This window comes from Microcaecilia unicolor, chromosome 8 (assembly GCF_901765095.1).
Source record: "Microcaecilia unicolor chromosome 8, aMicUni1.1, whole genome shotgun sequence".
In the NCBI taxonomy this organism is placed as follows: domain Eukaryota; kingdom Metazoa; phylum Chordata; class Amphibia; order Gymnophiona; family Siphonopidae; genus Microcaecilia; species Microcaecilia unicolor.
Genome location: NC_044038.1, coordinates 193070247 through 193092006, shown reverse-complemented (window position 1 = coordinate 193092006; position 21760 = coordinate 193070247). Strand labels below are relative to the sequence as shown.

Genomic DNA, 21760 nt, shown 5'->3' with positions numbered 1-21760 from the left:
ATTTTGGAGACCAAAGCTCTGGTTTAGTGCGTTTAATTTCCTACCATGGCTGGTCTTTCGAGTCAGGGATCAGCAAAGGGTGGGGGGGGGGAGGGTGGGTCGGGTGAGGGCAGGGTTAACAGTGGGGTCGTGGAATATAAATGGTCTCAACCATCAAGGGAAGCGATGTCGAGTATTTAAAGAGCTGAACAGGCTAAAATGGGATGTGATAATGTTGCAAGAGACGCATCTAAGGCCGAGAGATGTGCACTTGCTGAGACATAGATCCTATGGGATCACTTTGACACACCAGGGACGGGAACCTAGAAGGGCTGGAGGGGTGGCTATTTTGGTGCGGCACACCTGTGGGTTGCGCATACAGGAGGAGTTTCGAGACTCAAGTGGTCGCTGTGTGGGTTTTAGGGGGTTCCTACAGGATAAGGAAATCACAGTTGTCAATATTTATGCCCCAAACGACGGTCAGAAGCAGTTTTTTGATTCGCTGAAGGGAGAAATCCAGGGCTTCCTTAAAGGTCAAGTAATAATAGGAGGGGACTTTAATATAGCCCCGGATGCGGACCTGGATCACTCCAAGGGGAGGGGTGGGGCAGGAAGATCGGGGCGCAAAGCATTACTATCTTTCTTGAAGGGGTGTGAAGTGGTAGATGGATGGAGATTGTTGCATGGAACTCAAAGAAATTATACATATTATTCGCATGCCGCCCAAACATATGCCCGATTAGATAGTATTTGGGTACATCGCAATAATTGGCATCTGTTAGAAAAGGCAGAGATAGAGCCATGCCAGGTCTCTGACCATGCGGCGGTCTGGATAAGGCTGAAGGGGCTGGAGGGTAGAAGGAGGGGAGGGCATTGGAAATTAAACGAAACACTATTGGGAGATGAAACAGTGAGAGAAGAGGTACGGGGAGCTATAAAGGAATTTTACAAGTTTAATGATAATGGGGAGGTAGCAGATGGGTGCCTCTGGGACGCTATGAAAGCTGTGGTGAGGGGAGTCTTTATCAAATGGGGGGCTCGGAAAAAAAGGGAGAGGGGACGAAAATCCCTGGAATTACTTACACGCCTTGGGCAGCTGGAGAAGCAACATAAAAGACGACCCACCAATAAGTTGGGGGAGGAGCTCAAAAAGGTGCGGGGAGAACTGGCACAACTGCAAATGATAGATATGGAGTACATGCAAACTAAGTTAAAACAGAAAACTTTTGAATTTGCAAATAAATCAAGTGCGCTCCTGGCGCGCAGGTTACGGGCTAGGAGGGTCAAGGCACTTATCCAAAAATTGAAAGATGGTAAAGGTGGGTGGTATTATGATGATAAAGATATAGCAGAAAGCTTTAGACTGTTTTATGAACAATTATACACGGCTGAGAGGGGCATAGACAAGGGAGGAGTGGGGCTATTTCTGGACCAGATACAGTTGAGCCATCTAGATGCAGCTGAACAAGCGCGACTGGAGGAGCCGATCCGATGGGGGGAAGTGAAGGGGGTAATTAAGAATCTTCCTAATGGAAAGGCCCCGGGGTTGGACGGCTTCACTGCGCGATTCTTTAAATGTTATGTGGAAGAACTAGGGCCACAGTTGGTTCGCCTAGGGAATGGAGTTCTAGAGGGAAGGGAGTTGGCGACCTCAATGATGGAGGCAGGGATCTCTCTGATTTTGAAACCAGGTAAGGATCCCACTAATTGTGGGTCCTATCGTCCTATTTCTCTGCTGAATGTGGACGCCAAGATAGTGGCCAAGGTGCTGGCAAACAGATTGGGGCGGGTTCTGCCGGGTCTCATAGGGGAGGACCAATCGGGGTTTATACCGGGCCGACAAGTGGGGGATAATGTACGACGTACCCTGCATTTACAGTGGGAAGCACAACAGCGGCACCCGGGAGCCCTGATGCTGGCGATAGACGCTGAAAAAGCGTTTGACAGGGTGGAGTGGGAATTCTTGAGGGAGGTGATGCGGCGTATGGGTATTGGAGAAAACTTCAGTAGGTGGATAACAGCTCTCTATAGAGCCCCGGTGGCCTGTGTGCAGATCAATGGCCGGTATACACCATTTTTCAAGATAGGAAGGGGAACCAGGCAGGGCTGCCCCCTGTCGCCATTACTGTTTGCCATATATGTAGAGCCTTTGGCTGAGATGATACGTACACATCCTGAGTTCAGGGGCATTAGAGCGGGAAAGAAGGAACATCGCTTGGCCTTATATGCAGATGATCTGTTACTTTATGTGACACATCCAGGAAGGACACTTGAGGTGGTGGAGGAGATCTTGAGGGAGTTTGGAAGGTATGCAGGTTTGCGAGTTAATATGGAAAAATGCGAAGTCTTGGGGATCTCGGTGCACAGGAAGAGGAAAATAGTTTGCTAAGTAGGTTTGCTTTTAAATGGTCAAAAACTTACATTAGATACTTGGGGGTGCTTATTCCCAAGATTTAAACCAACTTTTCGTTCTTAATTATGGGAAACTAATAGACCGCATTCAAATGGAATTATCTCATTGGAAGGGAATTTGGCTGTCCTGGTGGGGGAGGATGGCGGTCATTAAAATGAATACCCTACCAAAGCTATTGTTTTTGTTTCAGTGCCTGCCGGTGGCAGTGCCTAAGGGGATGCTGCGGAGGTTACAACGTCAGATTCTCCAATTCGTCTGGGAGGGTAAGCACCCCCGGCTAGCAGGGAAAGTACTATGGGGGGAAGTAGAAAGAGGGGGAAGAGCAGTACCGAAGCTAGAATGGTATTATCAGGCGGCACAGGTTAAATGATATTGGAGTGGGAACGGGGTCATTTAAAACCAGCAGCCCAGGTGGAGCAGGAGTACTTTCCAGGGCGGCGGTTAAACTCATTACTATGGACTACAGAAGGAATGGGGGATAGGCTGACGGGGGTGGATAATCCATTCTTGAGCATCTACTGCAGGTCTGGGAAGAGTTTAGGCGTCAATGGGGACAAGGAGAGGGGGTATCTACTAGAGCGGGTATTTGCTGGGAGCCGAGATTTGGAGCAGGGAGGGATAATAGAGTCTTTCGGAGGTGGGACCGCTTGGGTCTCTCGAATTTTCGGGACCTGATTCGGGGGAATCAGATAAAAAACTTTGAGGAATTGCAACAACAGTATGATCTCCCGGAGGGAGATTTTTTTTCCTTTGCGCAGGTCAAGTTATTTATGGGTGCAATGGGTTGGAGGGGGAGTGGAACACAGGAGAAGGAGAGCTTGGAGAATTTATGGGGAATACTACAGAGGGTGCCCAGATCTATCTCAGTTCTTTATAGATTTATCAGAGGGAGTGATCCAACTCCATTTCGTTTTCAGGGGGCGTGGGAATCAGATTTAAATTGCAAATTCAATGATCAGGATGGGAAAAGATATGTAGGGAGGTGCAGCAGGCCTCCACATGTGCTTTAGTGCAGGAAAATGCGTATAAGGTACTCTCACGGTGGTATTACACCCCTGAGAGGATTAAGAAAATGTACCCCACTGCTTCTGACCGGTGCTGGAGGTGTGGACAAGATAGGGGTACCTTTATACATATTTGGTGGTCCTGTGCACGACTGCTGCCTTTTTGGGTGGCGGTGATAACAGCGATGGTAAAAATGACCGGGGACTCCATGGTGTGCAGCCTGCAGGTGTGTTTGCTTGGATTGCATAATGACAGAGAATCTTGGGAACGGAGTAAACTAGTACGGTGGGGCCTGGCGGCGGCTAAGTGCTTGGTCGCACGGAAGTGGAGAGACATCAATCCCCCTTCCATGGGCGAGTGGAGGGGGAAACTTGAACAATTCATAATGATGGAGAGACTCACGGCATATCGCAGGGATGGTGAGCTGAGGCGCAGGAGGGGATGGGCTCAGCTAAAAATGTGGGTGGAGACAATACAACCATAATAGGAGGTGGGAGGTGGGTAGGGGGGGAAGGGGGAAGGGAGGGAGGGGGGAAGGGAAGGGAGGGAGGGGGGAAGGGTAGGGAGGGAAGGGAGGAAAGGGAATTTGAGTTTGCTTGTATGGTTAGCTATTGTGATATTGTGGGAGCAATAGTGCGGAACAAATGGGTTGATTTTGTGTTAAATTCTAAACAGCAGTTGATGTTCTATATGCATTTTGGTGTATATGTTTTTTCAAGCTTACTTAATAAAAATGTTTAAAGTGGAAAAAAAAAAAATATATCTAAAAAAGAAAGAAAGATGGCACAAAATGAAGAAAACTCTTTCCTGGGCTTGAGAGGAGCGGGGAAAAAACTCGACCGCACCTCAATGCGGAGAAAAAATAACTGAGCGGGAATGCTCAGGCGATGGGCGGGAAATCGATCCACACATATGCGCCAGATGACTCCTGCAAGATTTGTTTATATTTTGATTGCAAAATGCCGGTTCCTGGGCCAACGCGGACATCGACCCACATGTGAGAACAAGCAGCCTGCTTTTCCTCGGATAAAAAGGTTTACACGACTCTAAAACCTGGGATGTCTCTAATGAATAGAATAATCCCAAGGGATAGAAACAGGCATAAATTGAATTAACGTAGCACTGCTTGAACACAGCTAAATTGACTTTGGCAAGATGTTGGAAGTCGGTGGGAGTTCCCTCATTACAAGCCTGGCGTAGGAAGTTGAGTCTCATTTACATAAGGAAAAATTGATAGGTTTTTGAAGAAATTTGTTGGTGAAATGGTAGGAGGTGTGGAGTCCATTTAATGAACACAGTTTCATTTATATGTTAGGGGATAAGTTGGGGGGGGGGGGGGAGGGGGTTGGTACTAGCAGGGAGGGAGGGAGTGGGAGAAGAGTGTTCACTATGTTAAAGAATTTTTACAACCTTTGGGATCTTTTTACTAATCTGCACTAAGCACTAATGTATGCTTACCATAGCAAAACATTCCTTCAAGTGGGGCACACTCAGGTATCCTGCAGTAATTGTGGGATTGGCACACACTACCCATGCAGGTTTGGGGTGACGTCTGGGCATATTCTGCACAAATCGGTTAGCGCAGCTATATTGCCGTGTGCTAACCGATTAGCTTGTGAGCTCATACCGCCTACAAAATAGGTGGCAGTACGGACTCACAAGCTAATGTGAAAATTAGCATGTACCCATTAATCCTGCAAATAGAAAAATCGGCCAATTTACCCCATGGTAAAAATAGCCTGCATAAAAACACATTGCGGCCACTTTTTACTGCAGTTGGTAAAAGGGCCCCCTTTATATTTTAAAAAGTGGAAGTTTCTAAAGCAGATGTTTTTATTGTTTTTACAAACTGATATAAGCAGTACATATACTTTTGTTCTCCATAGACAGTTGTCAGAATGTGACCTTATACTTTATGGAAAAATTAATTACCTGGTAAATTTCCTTCCTTTACTCCCAAAGGATCAGTCCAGACAAATGGGTTGTGACCATCCGACAGCAGGTGGAGATAAAGGATTCTAATGAGTTGTGCTTCATAAGCTCCTGCACTTAGCAACCAAGCCAGTATTCAACAAAGCAGTGAGAGTGACTTCCAGAGAAAAAAACTCCAGCAAATAGATAGAAAAACAACTAAGAAAGAAATGGCAAAACTCATGCCTTAGAAATAACAGAACCAGACAATATAAATACCAGAAATAACATAGAACCTGGAAAAACCAAATCCATCACAGAAGGGCGGGCTCTGGACTGATCCCTTAGGACTAAAGAAAAGAAAATTATCAGGTAATTAACTAAATTTTTCTTCCATTACGCTCCAAGGATCAGTCCAGACAAATGGAATGCACAAAAGCAATCCTTAAGAGGGGAGGGACTGTGATATCCCTGCAGTGAGAACCATCCAAAATGGTAATACTTAACAATGGAATGAGAAGACGACCACGTCGATGACCGACATCTCTGCCAATGAAATTGCCCTAGACTCTGCCAAAGAAGTCGCCAAAGACCTGGTAGAATAAGCTTTGTTGTGCATGGGCGTAGATCTACCTTCTCAGAGTGTAAGCCGAAGAAATAGTCTCCTTAAGTCATCGAGCCACTGTCACTCCTTTAAGGGGTCTCGCAAAGAGGACAAAAAGATGATCAGACCGCAGTAAATCACTGGTAGTGGTAAGATACTGCATAAGGACGCGCTTCACATCCAACAGTCACAGGGAAGTGTATTCTGCAGAAAAGACCTCCCTAGAAAAAGAAGGAAGAAACACAGTTTGACATGTAAAGGGGATACAATTTTCAGCAAAAAGGATGACCTGTCCGTATGGAAACTCCCAAGTCAGAAAAGTGGAGCAAGGGATCCCTGCAAAAGAGAGCTTGAAGCTCTGAAACTCTCCATGTCGACGAAATGGCAACTAGAAATACTGCCTTTAAAGTAAGACCTTTGATAGTTGCCAAAAGGGGTCAAAGGAGGCTGACTGAAGAGCCTTAAGAACCACTTTGAAGAATCCACTGAGGACAAATATTGTGGAGAGGGGGATGCAGATGAGCGACTCTCTTAAGGAAATCACACAACATCAGGGTGAGCAGCCAATGAGGCATTCTGTATCTTGTCTCTATGACACGTCAACACTGCCACCTGAACCTTGAGTGAATTGAGAGCCAAGCCTTTTTTGAATCTCTCCCGAAGGAAGGATAAAATCGGAGACAAGGAAGCACGAAATGGAGAAACACCATTCTGTGCAGACCAGCTCTCAAAAGTTCTCCACACTCTAGCATAAGAAGCAGAAGTGGACCGCTTTCGGGCTTGCAGCAAATAACATCATCCACCTAACCCTTCTTTCTCAATTGTGTCTTCTCAAGGGATAGGCCATAAGATCAAAGTGGGAGGAATCCTCCACAAGTACTGGCTGAACCTTGGAGCAATAAGCCCGTCATAAGTACATAAGTAATGCCATACTGGGAAAAGACCAAGGGTCCATCGAGCCCAGCATCTTGTCCACGACAGCAGCCAATCCAGGCCAAGGGCACCTGGCAAGCTTCCCAAACGTACAAACATTCTATACATGTTATTCCTGGGATTTGGATTTTTCCAAGTCCGTTTAGTAGCGGTTTATGGACTTGTCCTTTAGGAAACCGTCCAACCCCTTTTTAAACTCTGCTAAGCTAACCGCCTTCACCACATTTTCCGGCAATGAATTCCAGAGTTTAATTACCCGTTGGGTGAAGAAACATTTTCTCCGATTTGTTTTAAATTTACTACACTGTAGTTTAATCGCATGCCCCCTAGTCCTAGTATTTTTGGAAAGCGTGAACAGATGCTTCACATCCACCTGTTCCACTCCACTCATTATTTTATATACCTCTATCATGTCTCCCCTCAGCCGTCTCTTCTCCAAGCTGAATAGCCCTAGCCTCCTTAGTCTTTCTTCATAGGGAAGTCGTCCCATCCCCGCTATCATTTTAGTCGCCCTTCGCTGCACCTTTTCCAATTGTACTATATCTTTCTTGAGATGCGGCGACCAGAATTGAACACAATACTCAAGGTGCGGTCGCACCATGGAGCGATACAATGGCATTATAACATCCTCACACCTGTTTTCCATACCTTTCCTAATAATACCCAACATTCTATTCGCTTTCCTAGCCACAGCAGCACACTGAGCAGAAGGTTTCAGTGTGTTATCGACGACGACACCCAGATCCCTTTCTTGGTCCGTAACTCCTAACGTGGAACCTTGCATGACGTAGCTATAATTCGGGTTCTTTTTTCCCACATGCATCACCTTGCACTTGCTCACATTAAACTTCATCTGCCATTTAGCCGCCCAGTCTCCCAGTCTCGTAAGGTCCTCTTGTAATTTTTCACAATCCTGTCGCGAGTTAACGACTTTGAATAACTTTGTGTCATCAGCAAATTTAATTACCTCGCTAGTTACTAAATCATTTATAAATATATTAAAAAGCAGCGGTCCTAGCACAGACCCCTGAGGAACCCCACTAACTACCCTCAGTGGAGGAAGAGTGAACCTAGGAGCAATTTGATGAGGTCCGCATACTAAGGATGTCTGGGCTAGTCCGAAGCTACAAGAACGACCTTCCCGGGATGATGCACAATCCTATGCAACGTCCTTCCCACGAGAGGCCACAGAGGAAACACATAAAAGAGGCTGTTCGACGGACAAGGCTGTACCAGTGCATTCATTCCTAGGGAGTCTTTCTCCCTGAAGTGGCTGCCATGAGGTCCAGAATCAGAAGTCCCCACAGTGTGGAAATGAGGTGAAATGCAGTCTTTGACAGTTGCCATTCCCCTGGGTCCAGAGACAGTCTGCTGAGGAAATCCGTTTGCGAGTTCAGTGAACCCTCTATGTGAGACAATAAAAATCATCGGAATGTTCAATTCCGCTCACTGAAAAAGAAGATGCGCCTCCTAGGTTAGAGATACACTCTCTGTTCCTCCTTGTCTGTTGATGAAAGACATGGCTGTGACATTGTCTGACAGCACGCGCTACAGCCTCCCGCGAAGAAGAGGTGCAAAGGCTTGTAGAGCTTTCTGGACAGCTCGTCCAATCTGTTGATGGACCAGGATGCCTCCACTCTTGACCAGCAGCCCTGTGCAGAGTAGTGGAGATAATGGGCTCCCCATCCAAAGAAGCTGGCATTGGAGGTAAGAACACTCCAACTGGGAGTCTGTAAGGGCAACCCCACCTGAGTGTGTGCAGGGAGAAGCCACTGTCAGAATACATCTGGCTTGAGGCGTCCACAGCACCAGCTGGTCATAAGACCAAGAGACCGGAGACCACTGTCTCAATAGGGACAACTGAGGGGCCGCATGTAGAACTTCGCTCAAGACAGAACATCCAAAGTGGATGCCATAGAACCAAGAACCTGAGCATAATCCCACGCCTGCAGGCAGGGAAAAGAGAGAAGCCTGAGAATTTGCTGTTTGCGCTGACAATGCAGAGGCACATTCCCAGCAACTCCATGGTTTGGGTGGGGGGTGAGATGACTCTTGCTATAATTCACCTCCCAACCCAGCACAGAAAGAAGAGACAGGACTGCCTGTGTACTGCGAAGGCTCTCTTGATAAGAAGGCGCCCAAATTACCCAATCATCCAGGTAAGAATGTACCTGGATCCCTTGTCAATGAAGAAAGGCTACCACCACCTCCATAGCTTTTGAAAATGTGCGAGGTACAGTGGCGAGGCCAAAAGGAATGGCCTTGAATTGAAAATGATCTCCAAGGATCGCAAACTAGAGAAATCTCCTGTGAGGAGGCCAAATTGGGATATGAAAATAAGCTTCCCTGAGGTTCAAAACACCTGGCTAGACCAAGGCTATGAGAGAGCGAACAGTCTACATGCAGAAGTGCAGCACTCTGAGAGACTTGTTCACCCCTCTGAGATCCAGAACCGGGCAAAAAGAGTCTTCTTTCTTTGGGACGACAAAACAGATGGAATATCAACCTGTAACCCCTCTCTTCCAGAGGAACAGGCTGAACGGCCCCCAGTCACCTTAAAGAGGCTAAGGTAGTTAGCACTGCCCGACTCTTTGCAGAGCTGCCACAAGGGAACAGTATGAAAAGAACTGCAAGTGGCTTTGAAAATTCTAGCTTGTAGCCATGGTAGATGATATTGAGGACCCATTGGTCTGCAGTAATGGTGGTCCACTCCTTGTGAAAGCGGGAAAGAAGCCCACCTATTTCTACATACAAGGAGTGAATCTCCTCCCTGTCATTGCTAGGGCTGCTAAGAGAGATTCTTGAGGAAGCAGAAAGAAAGACCGAGTCTGAGGAAAGTGAGGTTTTTGAGTGGAAGCACTAGTGTTCCCTGCTCTACACCTCTGTGCTTCTCGAAAATCAGTCTTAGCTGCCCAGAAATGAGGCCTAAGCTTGTCCTCAAGTAGCCGCTGAACCTTGGAATCTCCCAAGTCTAACATCGTCTCCAAATCCACACAAAGAGTAGTTTCCCCCAAAAGGGTAACTTGGCCAGATGAGATTTGGATGCCAAATCAGCGGCACAATGCCTCAACCATAGCCAGCATCACACCGAAACAGCCAAGGCCACCCTTAGCTGACACTCGGAGAATATCATAAAGAATGTAAATTGGACAACCCTGCCTCAAGGGTAGTGAGAAACTGAAGGTGAGTTCAACATGGACAATTGATGAATCCAGATAAAGAAGCCTTGGCTACTAAAGAAGAAGAAATTGCTGCCTAAAAATTTAACGCACCTAGTTGAAAGACAAGCTTCAATGAAGCCTCAAGCTTGCAGTCATGCATATCCTTTATATGCCTTCAACAGGGATAGTGGTATGTTTAGTAACCGCTGTAATAAGGGCATCCACCTTAGGCAGAGCAAACTACTCTAAATCAGATGGCAGAAGGGGATATAATGTAGACACAGTGCGAGCCACCCAGAGGTTAGAATCGGGGGTCTCCAACTGAGCTGCAATAAGCTCTTGCATAGCGTCATAAGTATGGAAAGATACAGGAGGTCTCTTAGTTCCTGACACAATAGATGGAGCAGGGCCAGAGGACTGAAAAGCAGGGGAAGAATTGTTTAAAGCCTCCATAGATTTTGTTATCAACAAAGGCAACTCCTCTCTCAAAAACAACCTAACTACAGTAGGACCCCCATCTGCCTCTGAAATGCCCAAGTCAGGGCCATCAGCAGATTTAGGACAGGCAGAATACACAGATGAAACCTCCTCTAAGTCCCAAGGAGGAACATTCTCCAAATCCTGCGAAACAGTTTTAGTTTCTTAGGAAGCCGCTTCTCAAAAATAACGTGGGGGGAAGAAAGACAGGCAGCTGGAGCTGACTTTAATAAAAAGGCCTGATGTAATGAAAGAACAAATTTAGGCGAAAACGTATGGGCAGAGAGTTCTACCCCCACAACACCAACATCCCGGGACACGGTAGCGGGCAAGGAGCCTGCTGATAAAATAGCTGCTGAAGATTCGCTGAGCCTGCCAAAACTGCCAGCGGTCTGAGGCCACACTGAACTCCTGGAAAGGGAATACTGATGGCCAAAGTAGAAAAAAGCAGCATCTCCAAAGAAGTAAAGCAAAGCATGCAGGAACCAGGAGCTGAGCATTTACCCCTGTAGCGCACACAAGATTTAATAGGCTCAGGTATAGAGAATAATAAATATACTCACAGAAAACAGCCAGTCTCATGACCTCCAAGGGACTGAAGCCCCACAATCTTCCCACAGCTTAAGTGCTCTCAAAAAGAACTACAGTTGTTGTTGTTTTTTTTTTTTTTTTTGGATAGACACAGAAGAAAAAGAGAAGGGAAGACTGAGGATAAAGAGGCAGGAAGTGGCAATGGGGAGCAGGGAGAGACAGGATATTCTCAACCCCAAACTCAACTGAACCTGCAAGCAGAACAGGAGGTCACCGGGAAGTCACCATAGCGCACAGGAGCTGCTAACCCGCCTGCAGGAGATAGAGAATGCTGGCTTGGTCGCTAAGCGCAGGAGTAGCCTAGTGGTTAGGGTGGTGGACTTTGGTCCTAGGGAACTGAGGAACTGAGTTCAATTCCCACTTCAGGCACAGGCAGCTCCTTGTGACTCTGGGCAAGTCACTTAACCCTCCATTGCCCCATGTAAGCCGCATTGAGCCTGCCATGAGTGGGAAAGTGCGGGGCACAAAAGTAATAAATAAATAAACTTATGAGGCACAACTCATTAGAGTTCTCTATCTCCACCTGCTGGTGGATGGTCACAACCCATTTGTTTGGACTGATCCTTGGGATTTAATGGAATGAACTATTTTTAATTACATGCTGTATTGATGTTTTGTTAGTTAATTAATTAATTATGCATTCTTGTATCCCACTATTATCCAAAAACAAGTTTTGGTTCAAAGTGGCTTACAATTTACATTATTGTGGAGTTACAATAGTGTTGTGCAATGTTGAGAGGAAATCTATAGTTTGTGTGGTTATTAATAGAGTTTTTGAAGAGATAGATTTGAAGTGGAAAAGGTAGTGGTAGCTTTTGTGTTCAATTTTAGAGCTTTGGTGATATTTTTTATATAGTTTTTAAAGAGGTAGATTTGAAAGGAAGGTGACAATATCTTTGTGATTAGCTGTAGAATGTTTTGAAGAGGTAGGTTTTCATTTCTTTTCTGAACTGGAGGAGATTTGTGATGCTACTTATGGTTTTTGTTATTGAGTTCCACCATTTGGTACCCAGATAGCTAAATCCTTCTGTGTAGATAGTTTTGTAGATGGTGTTTTTGCAATTGGGTAGTTGTAGGAGTAAGTAGTTTCTGTTTTCTGGGCTGGCATTTCTTGAGGATAGTTCAATCATGGTAAGCATTTATTTGGGTACCATTCCAAATAGTAACTTGAAAATTAGGGTGCTTGCTTTGAAAAATATTCTTGCCTTGACTGGTAGCCATTGTAGCGTTTTCGAGGAGTGGGGTTGCTCTTTCATATTTCGATTTCTTGAAAATCCGTCTTGCTGTTGTGTTTTGGACAGTTTGCAGTGATTTTAGTGTGCTTTCCTTCCACCCTACTTATGATACATTGCAGTAGTCTAGTTGTGATAGTATCGTTGATTGGACCAGTATTCAGAAAGATTGTCTAGGGAAACACTCTCTTATTTTTCTCAGTTTCCATAGTGTTCTAAAGCAAGTCCTCTAATGCTTAGGTGCAGAGTAGAGAGTGACACGGGAACAGTTTGTCCCCGTCCCTGTGGGTTCTGTCTCTGTCCCCGTATGGTCTCCATGGGCCCTGTCTCCATCCCCACAGGTTCTGTCCCAGTCCCATCCCCGTGGACTCTATCCTCATCTGCAGAAACCTCAAACACTTATGATTTTATATTTAAATCTTTTTATTAAAGTATAAAAAGTAACAATATGCTGTGTGACTATTTGTAAATCACAAATATAAAACAATAATAAAAATAAGCAACTATAACACCCCTCCCCCTACCCTTCCAACCCAACAATAGCTAACTTCTATTACACCAAGGAATCATAATCCATCCTGTTAAAATGTCTATGGGGTATAAAATACAACCTGCTCTGTATGCCCTAGCTAGGGAGAAATATGCCTTATGAAGCACTGTTATGATTATTTAATCTGTGGATGAGTAAGTAATCAACAATCTCAGGGTTCAGTCTAGCTCTCCTGTCTTCCACAGTCCTTCCTGCAATAGAAGATATATTCTTAGAAGATGTGCTGGTAGCAGGAATACACAGCATCCCCCATACAAATTTTGCAAGTTGTGTCCAGCATATTTGCTTGTTTTTCCAAAAAATCAAAATATTGTTGTTTGCATCACTCAAACATAAATATCAGTCCAGTTCATTAACAGACTTCAAAGTAGAAAATGACACAGGGACAAAGTCTGTCCCCTCCCCAAGGGCTCTGAACCCATCCCCATGGTTACTGCAGGTCCCTGTCCCCAAGTCATTTTCTAGTGCAGAGTTCACAGACATCTTATTGTGTACAATGTGAAGTTGTGTCTTAAAACCAAGAAGAAAAGCAGTGCTCCACCAATCACAACAGATTTCTTTTGGTCACACTTACTAGTCAACTGGAGACAATGTAGTGGTTTGACTGAAGGAATAAACGTTGCATTATTTTCTTTTGCCAGTTGTTTCACATTTCTCTGTATTTTGAGTTTACTTGTGTTTTGTGCCCATTTTGAACAGCATATTTATTAAACACAGTAATAATTTGATGCCATTAGCTAACTGCATTGGAAGTTAACTCATTTTTAACACGAGTAAAAAAATGTGTGCTAAAATTTAGCACACATTTTTTTTACCTCAGCTCTCATGGAAATAAATATTGCAAAACTCATGGGGAGCTGTCAGCAAGCAATGGAAATCATTAGAGAATACAGTAAGAAGTGGACATGTAATACTTCAAGTCTGGCAGCAGATGCATGTCGAAATCATGAAATTCTTCTGGCAATGTTATGGCATTGTAAGTGGCTTCTAGATTCTCTTCTGGAAGATCAACAATACCTGAAGGAAAATAAACAGTATAAGAAGAAATACAGTTAAACTAATGACTCACCACACAGTCAATAAAAGAAGGGGAAAGGAAATGGGTTAAAATGCCTAAATATGCCATGTAGAATTTGCCCAGGTGAATGATCCATTGGGTCAATATTCAAACGATTTATCCAAATAACTTCTACAGTTAAATAGATAAGTCATTTGCTTTCAAATTCCTGCACCTCTGAATAGATTGCTTTTGGTCGCATCAGTTGATATATAGTCAAAATAACATGGAAAAGAGTGGATCAGGATTAGTGGTGCCAGGAACAGAATCAAAAAGTTATTTGGATATCAGCAATTGGGTTGCTATCTTGTTAACTTATCTGTAAAAGCCTGAATACTGAAATAGCAGTCCTAACTTTATATGGATAACTTACTCTTATAAAGGTTAGGGCTGATTATGGGCCCTGTTTACTAAGGTGCGTTAGCATTTTTAACTCACCTACAATCAGCATGTGCGCTAACCTTGTAGGCTCCTATAGGGATAGTGTAGGCGCGTACATGGTTAACACATGTACATGGTTAATGCACGTTAAAGACATTAACGTGCCTATAACGCAGCTTAGTAAACAGGGCCCTATAAATAAAGATATACAGATATTGTTACTGCTGCTATTTTATGTTTTCTATTTCATATCCTGCCTTGAGCATGCTCAAAAAGACAGGTTAAATATCGAAATAAATGAAAATAAAAATGAAATGAAATGGATAATCTTTATGTGGTCAACAACCTGCTGAACATAACTCTTCATGTTCATAAAAAAAGAAAAAAATTCAGACATCTACACAGCTGTTCTTGGATGGTAATTTTCAAAGTCATTTCTGTATTGTTTTACACATAGAAATGGTTGTTTTTTTTAAATAAAACTGCCCCACTCTACATGCACAACAAGCCAATGTAATAAGGCTCTGTTAAAAATCAGCATTTGATTTTAACACATTTTACTTCCGAATTAAAACTTAACTTCCAATATAATAAACTCATGATACACAAAAATTACTGAAATAAAAAAAATATCTGCACTAAAGTAGAAGAGAAATTATGACTGACAATTTTCTTTCCTTTAAGCAGATGAATCCAGAGACCCATGAGCTATGACTATCTACCAACAAGTGGAGATAACATAAGAACATAAGAGTAGCCATACTGGGTCAGACCAATGGTCCATCTAGCCCAGTATCCTGTTTTCCAACAGTGGCCAAGCCAGGTCACAAATACCTGGCAGAAATCCAATTATTAGCAACATTCCAAGCTACCAATCCCGGGCAAGCAGCTGCCTCCCCATGTCTGTATCAATAGCAAACTACAAACTTTTCCTCCAGGAACTTGTCAAAACCTTTTTTAACCCAGATACGCTAACTGCTGTTACTACATCCTCCGGCACAGAGTTCCAGAGCTTTACTATTTATTGAGTGAAAAAATATTACCTCCTACTTGTTTTAAAAGTAGTTCCGTGTAACTTCCTTGAGTGTCCCCCTAGTCTTTGTACTTTTGGAACGAGTAAAAAATCGATTTACTTCTACTTGTTCTACACCACTCAGGATTTTGTAGACCTCAATCATATCCCCCTTCATCTGTCTATTTTCCAAGCTGAAGAGCCCTAACCTCTTTAGCCTTTTCTCATATGAGAGGAGTTCCATGCCCTTTATCATTTTGGTTGCTCTTCTTTGAACCTTTTCTAATTTAGCTATATCTTTTTAAAGATATGGCGACCAGAACTGAACGCAATATTCAAGGTGAAGTCACATCAAGGAGTGATACAGAGGCATTATAGTATTTTCGGTCTTATTCACCATCCCTTTTCTAATAATTCCTAGCATCCTGTTTGCTTTTTTGGCTGCCACCACCACCACACACTAAACTCTTTCTTATAAGATAGTATGCTCCTTAGTTAGTCAATATTTCTCTAACAAAGTAAAAGGAATAAAGAGGCATAATAGATCCCCTTCCTCACAGAGGAGAAGCATTTACAGTAGAAAACAGCAAAAACTTTGAACACCAAAAGAGTCATTACCATAAACAGAGAAATGAACAATGAGAACAGAGCCTCAAAGAAGGATGGGGTTCCGGATTCATCTACTGCAGTTAAAGGAAAGAAAACGATCAGGTAAGTCATCATTTCTTCTTCCTCAGCACCTGCAGCAGATGAATCCAGAGACTTCTGGGATATAGCACAGCAATCCTCATGTAGGGTGGGAATCTGAAACTCCTGTGGAGAGCACCAAACAGCCGAAAGAAGAGTTTGCTCAAGTCACAACATCTAGATGACAATGCATGTAGAAAGTATGCAATGCAGATCAAGCAGCTGCTCTACATTTGTCTTTGAGGGGAAAAACTTGTGATTCTACCCAAGAAGCTACTAGGGTCCTAGCGTCCTGAAAGAGAAGTCAGTAGTGCTTGATGCAAAGAAGGTCTGCAGAGGCAATAGCCTCCTCAATCTAGTGAGAAATAGTCACCCTAGATGCTGCATGATCCTGATTCAGGCCCATAAATAGAACAAAAAGATGATCAGACCACTTGAGAACATTGGCAGCTTGCAAATACCAGAGAAGCACTCAAACATCTATGCAACGGGGCAAGTAAAATTCCATCTTGCAATCCCCTTCCTTAAAAGAGAGCAGAAAAAAAGAGGCTAAGATGAAAAGCAACCCCCCCCCCCCCCCCCCCCCCCGGGAAGACAAGAAGGAAAGATATGAATAGTCAAACCTGAATCCAAGAAAGGAAGGAACTGATCTCTGTCAGACAGCTTCTGCAACTCAAACTCTCCGAGCTGAAGCAACAGGTCAGATTTGAGAGCAAGATCTTTCAAAGTAGCCTGTTTCAGAGGTTCCAAGGGAAGACTTTTTCAGAGCCTGCAGAACCAAACTAAGGTTCCACTTGGGACAAAGACAATGAAGGAGGCCTAAGACAACTAGCCCTTTCAAGAAATGAACCACATCTGGAGGAGAAGTCAAGGAAGAATCGTGACCCCAATAGCAAATAAGAGCCGCCACTTAAACCTTAAAGAGGTGTAAGAAAAACTTGTCTAAAACCAACCCACAAGAAGGCTAAAATGTGCGGCAAAGAGGACTCCCTGAAGAACTGGTCCTATTAGAGGCCACAGCGGGAACACCTAAAGCAGGGCGACTCTGGTCAAGGTTGAGGAGGAGCATATAAGCCTGCTGAACCGACCTTCCATCTTCTGCTGAAGAACCTGGAAACTCTTGACAGTGTGACGTGTTGCCACAAGATATATTAAAGGGAGTGCCCCACATCTGAGTTACCAGCTGAAAGTGCTAGCTTCCCATTCCATTGGGCTCAGGGAGTTCCTGCTGTGGAAACCCACTTGCCCATTGAGAGTTTCCACTAGGTGGGTGGCTGAAACCTCCTGCAAATGTTTTTCCACTCAGTGAAATTGAAGATACACTTCCGTTGAAAGAGGAAGGTATTGAGTGCCACCCTGCCTGCTGATGGAAGCCTTTGCCATCATGGTGACTGAGTGTAACTATACAACTGTATGTAAATCACCTCGAATCAAGCTCGAAAGAGGCGGTATATCAAATTAATAAAATGATAAACCTGAGCCGGTTTCCCTTCCAGAACAGACTGAAAGGCTTGAAGAGAGTTGTGCACCACTCTAAGCACCAGCCGATTAGACTGCCCCAGCATTACCATGTGGCTCCGTAGAACTCGGGCAGTGTGTGGATGACAGTGGGCTCCCCAACCTCTCAGGCTGGTATCTGTAAATACAGCTATCGAAAGAGGAGATACCAGAAGCCACCCCGCCATACTATACTTCGCCAGAGGTATCCACATGAGACGCTAATTGTAGCACTGAGAAGCCAGTGACCATAATCCCAAGCTCAGGGATTCAGAATTCACAACAAGCAGCACATTTGCTCTTGAAACTCATGTCATCTCAGTTCTGGGAGAGACCTGGCCCAGATCACAACGAATGTAACAAAAGAGAGGGAACAAAGTACAAACTAAAGTCCAAACAAAAAAAAAAAAATCAGCACCACGGGCCTTTAAAAATGGAACACAGTTCTTTAATGAATGAGCCTTGACAAAAAGACCCGACACGGGCCGTGTTTCGGTGACTAGCACCTGCGTCAGGGGTCTACATAGAATACAAAACATAGAAATAATATATTTTTAAAAATTTTTTAAAATATAATGAGTAAAACCAAAGATTAATATTTAGACTCATCAAGCCCTGTTAACCCTTTGTCACTATTTAAGATGCCATTTGTATAATTAATTGTGATTGGCAGATAACAAAATAAATGCAAATTTTAAAGGTATTTTGTCACTAGCTAAAATACTATTAGCAGTTACAAATAAAATTTACATAATTAATTGTAATTGGCAGATAACGAAACAAATATACCCAGAGCTCCAAAAGATAATAGAAGCCCTGTTAATGCTATAATATATGTGTATATGTGTGTATGCATGCACACACATGCATGTGTATATATATATATGTGTATGTGTGTATGTGTATGTGTGTATGTGTGTGTGTGTGTGTGTATATGTACACATATACATATAGTGACAAAATGTTGTCTTTTTAAAATTAAGATCAATTAATGCCACTAGATATTATAGTTTTGGTTTTTTATATTTGAAGATGTATATATTTATTCATTTCTGTGCTGATTTGAATGTTTTTGAAGGTTTATGATATTATCAGTGTAATGTTTGAAATTTATTGTATATTTTAAAATGTTTTAAAAAATTATTTTTGACCTGTTAGTTTAAGCTTTTATGAATATGAAATTTAGTTATAGCCAGTATTATATAATATGACCTTTTTATAAAATATATTATAAATAATTAAAATGTGTTTTAAACATATATTAATATATGAAAAATTTTTTGTCCAAAAGTAAGGAATAATATATTGTAGAGGAATATATTCGAGTTATTCCCCAAGTTTTCCACGTCATCACTGTGGTGAGTTACCATTTTTGTTTTGATTAATTATCCATTTATTTTTAAATTACTATATAATAATATATGAGAATGTTAAAATATTAAATGCTTTAGGTGTTTATATAGACTTATATATGTATGCTTGATGAGTCTAAATATTAATCTTTGGTTTTACTAATTATATTTTAAAAAAATTTTAAAAATATATTATTTCTATGTTTTGTATTCTATGTAGACCCCTGACGCAGGTGCTAGTCACCGAAACACGGCCCGTGTCGGGTCTTTTTGTCAAGGCTCATTCATTAAAGAACTGTGTTCCATTTTTAAAGGCCCGTGGTGCTGTTTTTTTTGTCCAGATCACAACGAATCATACTCCCAGACGTAAAATCCGCCCCTTTCTTTCTGAGCACTCTACCAAAACCCTCGTCCACACCCTTGTCACCTCTCGTTTAGACTACTGCAATCTGCTTCTTGCTGGCCTCCCACTTAGTCACCTCTCCCCTCTCCAATCGGTTCAAAACTCTGCTGCCCGTCTCGTCTTCCGCCAGGGTCGCTTTACTCATACTACCCCTCTCCTCAAGTCGCTTCACTGGCTCCCTATCCGTTTTCACATCCTGTTCAAGCTTCTTCTACTAACCTATAAATGTACTCACTCTGCTGCTCCCCAGTATCTCTCCACACTCGTCCTTCCCTACACCCCTTCCCGTGCACTCCGCTCCATGGATAAATCCTTCTTATCTGTTCCCTTCTCCACTACTGCCAACTCTAGACTTCGCGCCTTCTGTCTCGCTGCACCCTACGCCTGGAATAAACTTCCTGAGCCCCTACGTCTTGCCCCATCCTTGGCCACCTTTAAATCTAGACTGAAAGCCCACCTCTTTAACATTGCTTTTGACTCGTAACCACTTGTAACCACTCGCCTCCACCTACCCTCCTCTCCTCCTTCCTGTACACATTAATTGATTTGATTTGCTTACTTTATTTCTTGTCTATTAGATTGTAAGCTCTTTGAGCAGAGACTGTCTTTCTTCTATGTTTGTGCAGCGCTGCGTGTGCCTTGTAGCGCTATAGAAATGCTAAATAGTAGTAGTAGTAGTAGCAGACATTCCAAAGTCTGCGTCAGGACCAGATGACTCTTGTGCAGGTTGATAACCCAACCTCGAGACTGCAAAATGCCATGACCCGAGTAGCTACTTGACTTGCCTGATCCAACAAGGCCCTGAACAGCAAGTCATTCGGAAAGGGATGCACTCTGATTCCCTCCTTATTCAGGAAGACGGCTACCACCACCACAACCTTGGGAAAAGGTTCTGGGCATCATAGCTAACTCAAATGGCATCGCTCAAAATTGAAAGAGATGCCTCTAGCATTGCAAGGTAAAGAAAACGCCAGTGCGGGGAAGGGCTAAAGAGGAACAGGCAAGTTGGCCTTCTTGAGGTCCAGAACCACCAGATACAGCCTGGCGACACCACTCCAGGGACAGGTCTGCTGGTGGAGGATCCACTTCCACTACCCAGGGGTTGGCACCAGCTCCAGCGAGGGCCGGGTATTATGCCTTCCTACCAGCAGGGAATTTAATTCTTCTCTGAATGGACTGAGAGAGAGAAGACAGGATTCTAACTGCCAATTTGTCCTGGCAAGAACAGTGTGTGAGTGCAATGTATCCAATGTATTCATTTTTAAAATGCTGGTACTGTCTTAAAGGTACTTTTAATGAACTGTGTTTTGAACTTCTGTGCCTGTGATTTCAGATTTTTATGCTGGAATTGTCTTAAAGGTGCTGTCATTAAAACTGTGTTTTGAACCTGTGCCAAGTGACTTAATTTAGTTATACAGAATATGGTGACTCTGGTATCCTGTCTTAAAGGTGTGTTTATTTGAATTGTGTTTTGAATCTTCAGTGTCAGAGACTTAATTCAATCAATTTGGTTACATAGCATCTGGTGACTCATAGACTGCAAACCTCTGGAGGACGAGCAGTTTGTATACAGCTGTGTGGTAAAAGAAAAACAGAACTTACGTTTACCTTGTGAGCTGTCTGAGCTATGCTGAGCATTTTCAGACTTGGTTCGATTGTAAACTGATGTTACCTGTGTCTTAATATCTTCCTGATAAACTGCTTCTATTCTATCTTATTTTTAAAAACAAAACAAAAACTGTCTTTTCACTTGCAAAGAGTCTGACTCTTTAGTCCCACCCACCCCTAAGTGAACTCCCTTTATATAGGGTAATCAAGGGACAAGTATCTTCATTACACCATAATTGGTCAATCCTACTTCTTGGTATACCCTATCATACTTCACCTTTTCACACTTGTGAATCACATCAATATGACCTTCATTCAGTGCAATACATGTTCTGATTTAATCCTAAGGCAATCTATCTGGAACCTTAAAGCTTGTACTATCTATCTCCAAATATCAGCTTTGAAAGATGAGATCAACAAACTCAAGAAGGAATTAGCTACAATTAAAGAAGCATCCAGCATTATTCAATTTCCAGCCAACTTACCACCACCACTGCCACAGAGAATGAAACAACAGAGGAATAAATGGGTCACAGTAAGCTCTGGTAGACTAAGATCTGTGACACAGAAGCACTTACCCTCCCAACCTTTGCCCCTGTCAAATTCTTTTGCTGCGTTGCATCATTATGATGCTGAAAAAAGAAGTACTGTGGTGGAACCAGAGGCAATGAAAGTAGAACAACCCAAGAAACATCCCCCAAACAATGACAGATTAGTGAAAAGCAAAAACTCTTACTGCTCGGAGACTCCATTATCAGAGGCATTAACTTAGGAACACAGTTCAAGGGTTCCAACCTAGTGAAATAGCTTCCAGGATCTTCTGCTACAAGATGTACCAACCAAATACTGAAAGTGATCCGAGAGCAAGATTTAAATTACTGATGTAATTCACCTGGGGACAAATGAC

The 21760-nt window shown here is 43.2% G+C and overlaps 1 protein-coding gene across 1 annotated transcript in view; it reads right to left on the bottom strand.

Annotated features, from left to right (window-relative positions):
* The window catches only part of RAD21L1 (RAD21 cohesin complex component like 1), a 744671-nt gene that overhangs the window by 520604 nt on the left and 202307 nt on the right, over positions 1-21760 (bottom strand). The window contains exon 5 of the mRNA XM_030213443.1: positions 13771-13873. Coding sequence (XP_030069303.1) covers positions 13771-13873 — 103 coding nt within the window. The remainder of the gene's footprint in view (positions 1-13770; positions 13874-21760) is intronic.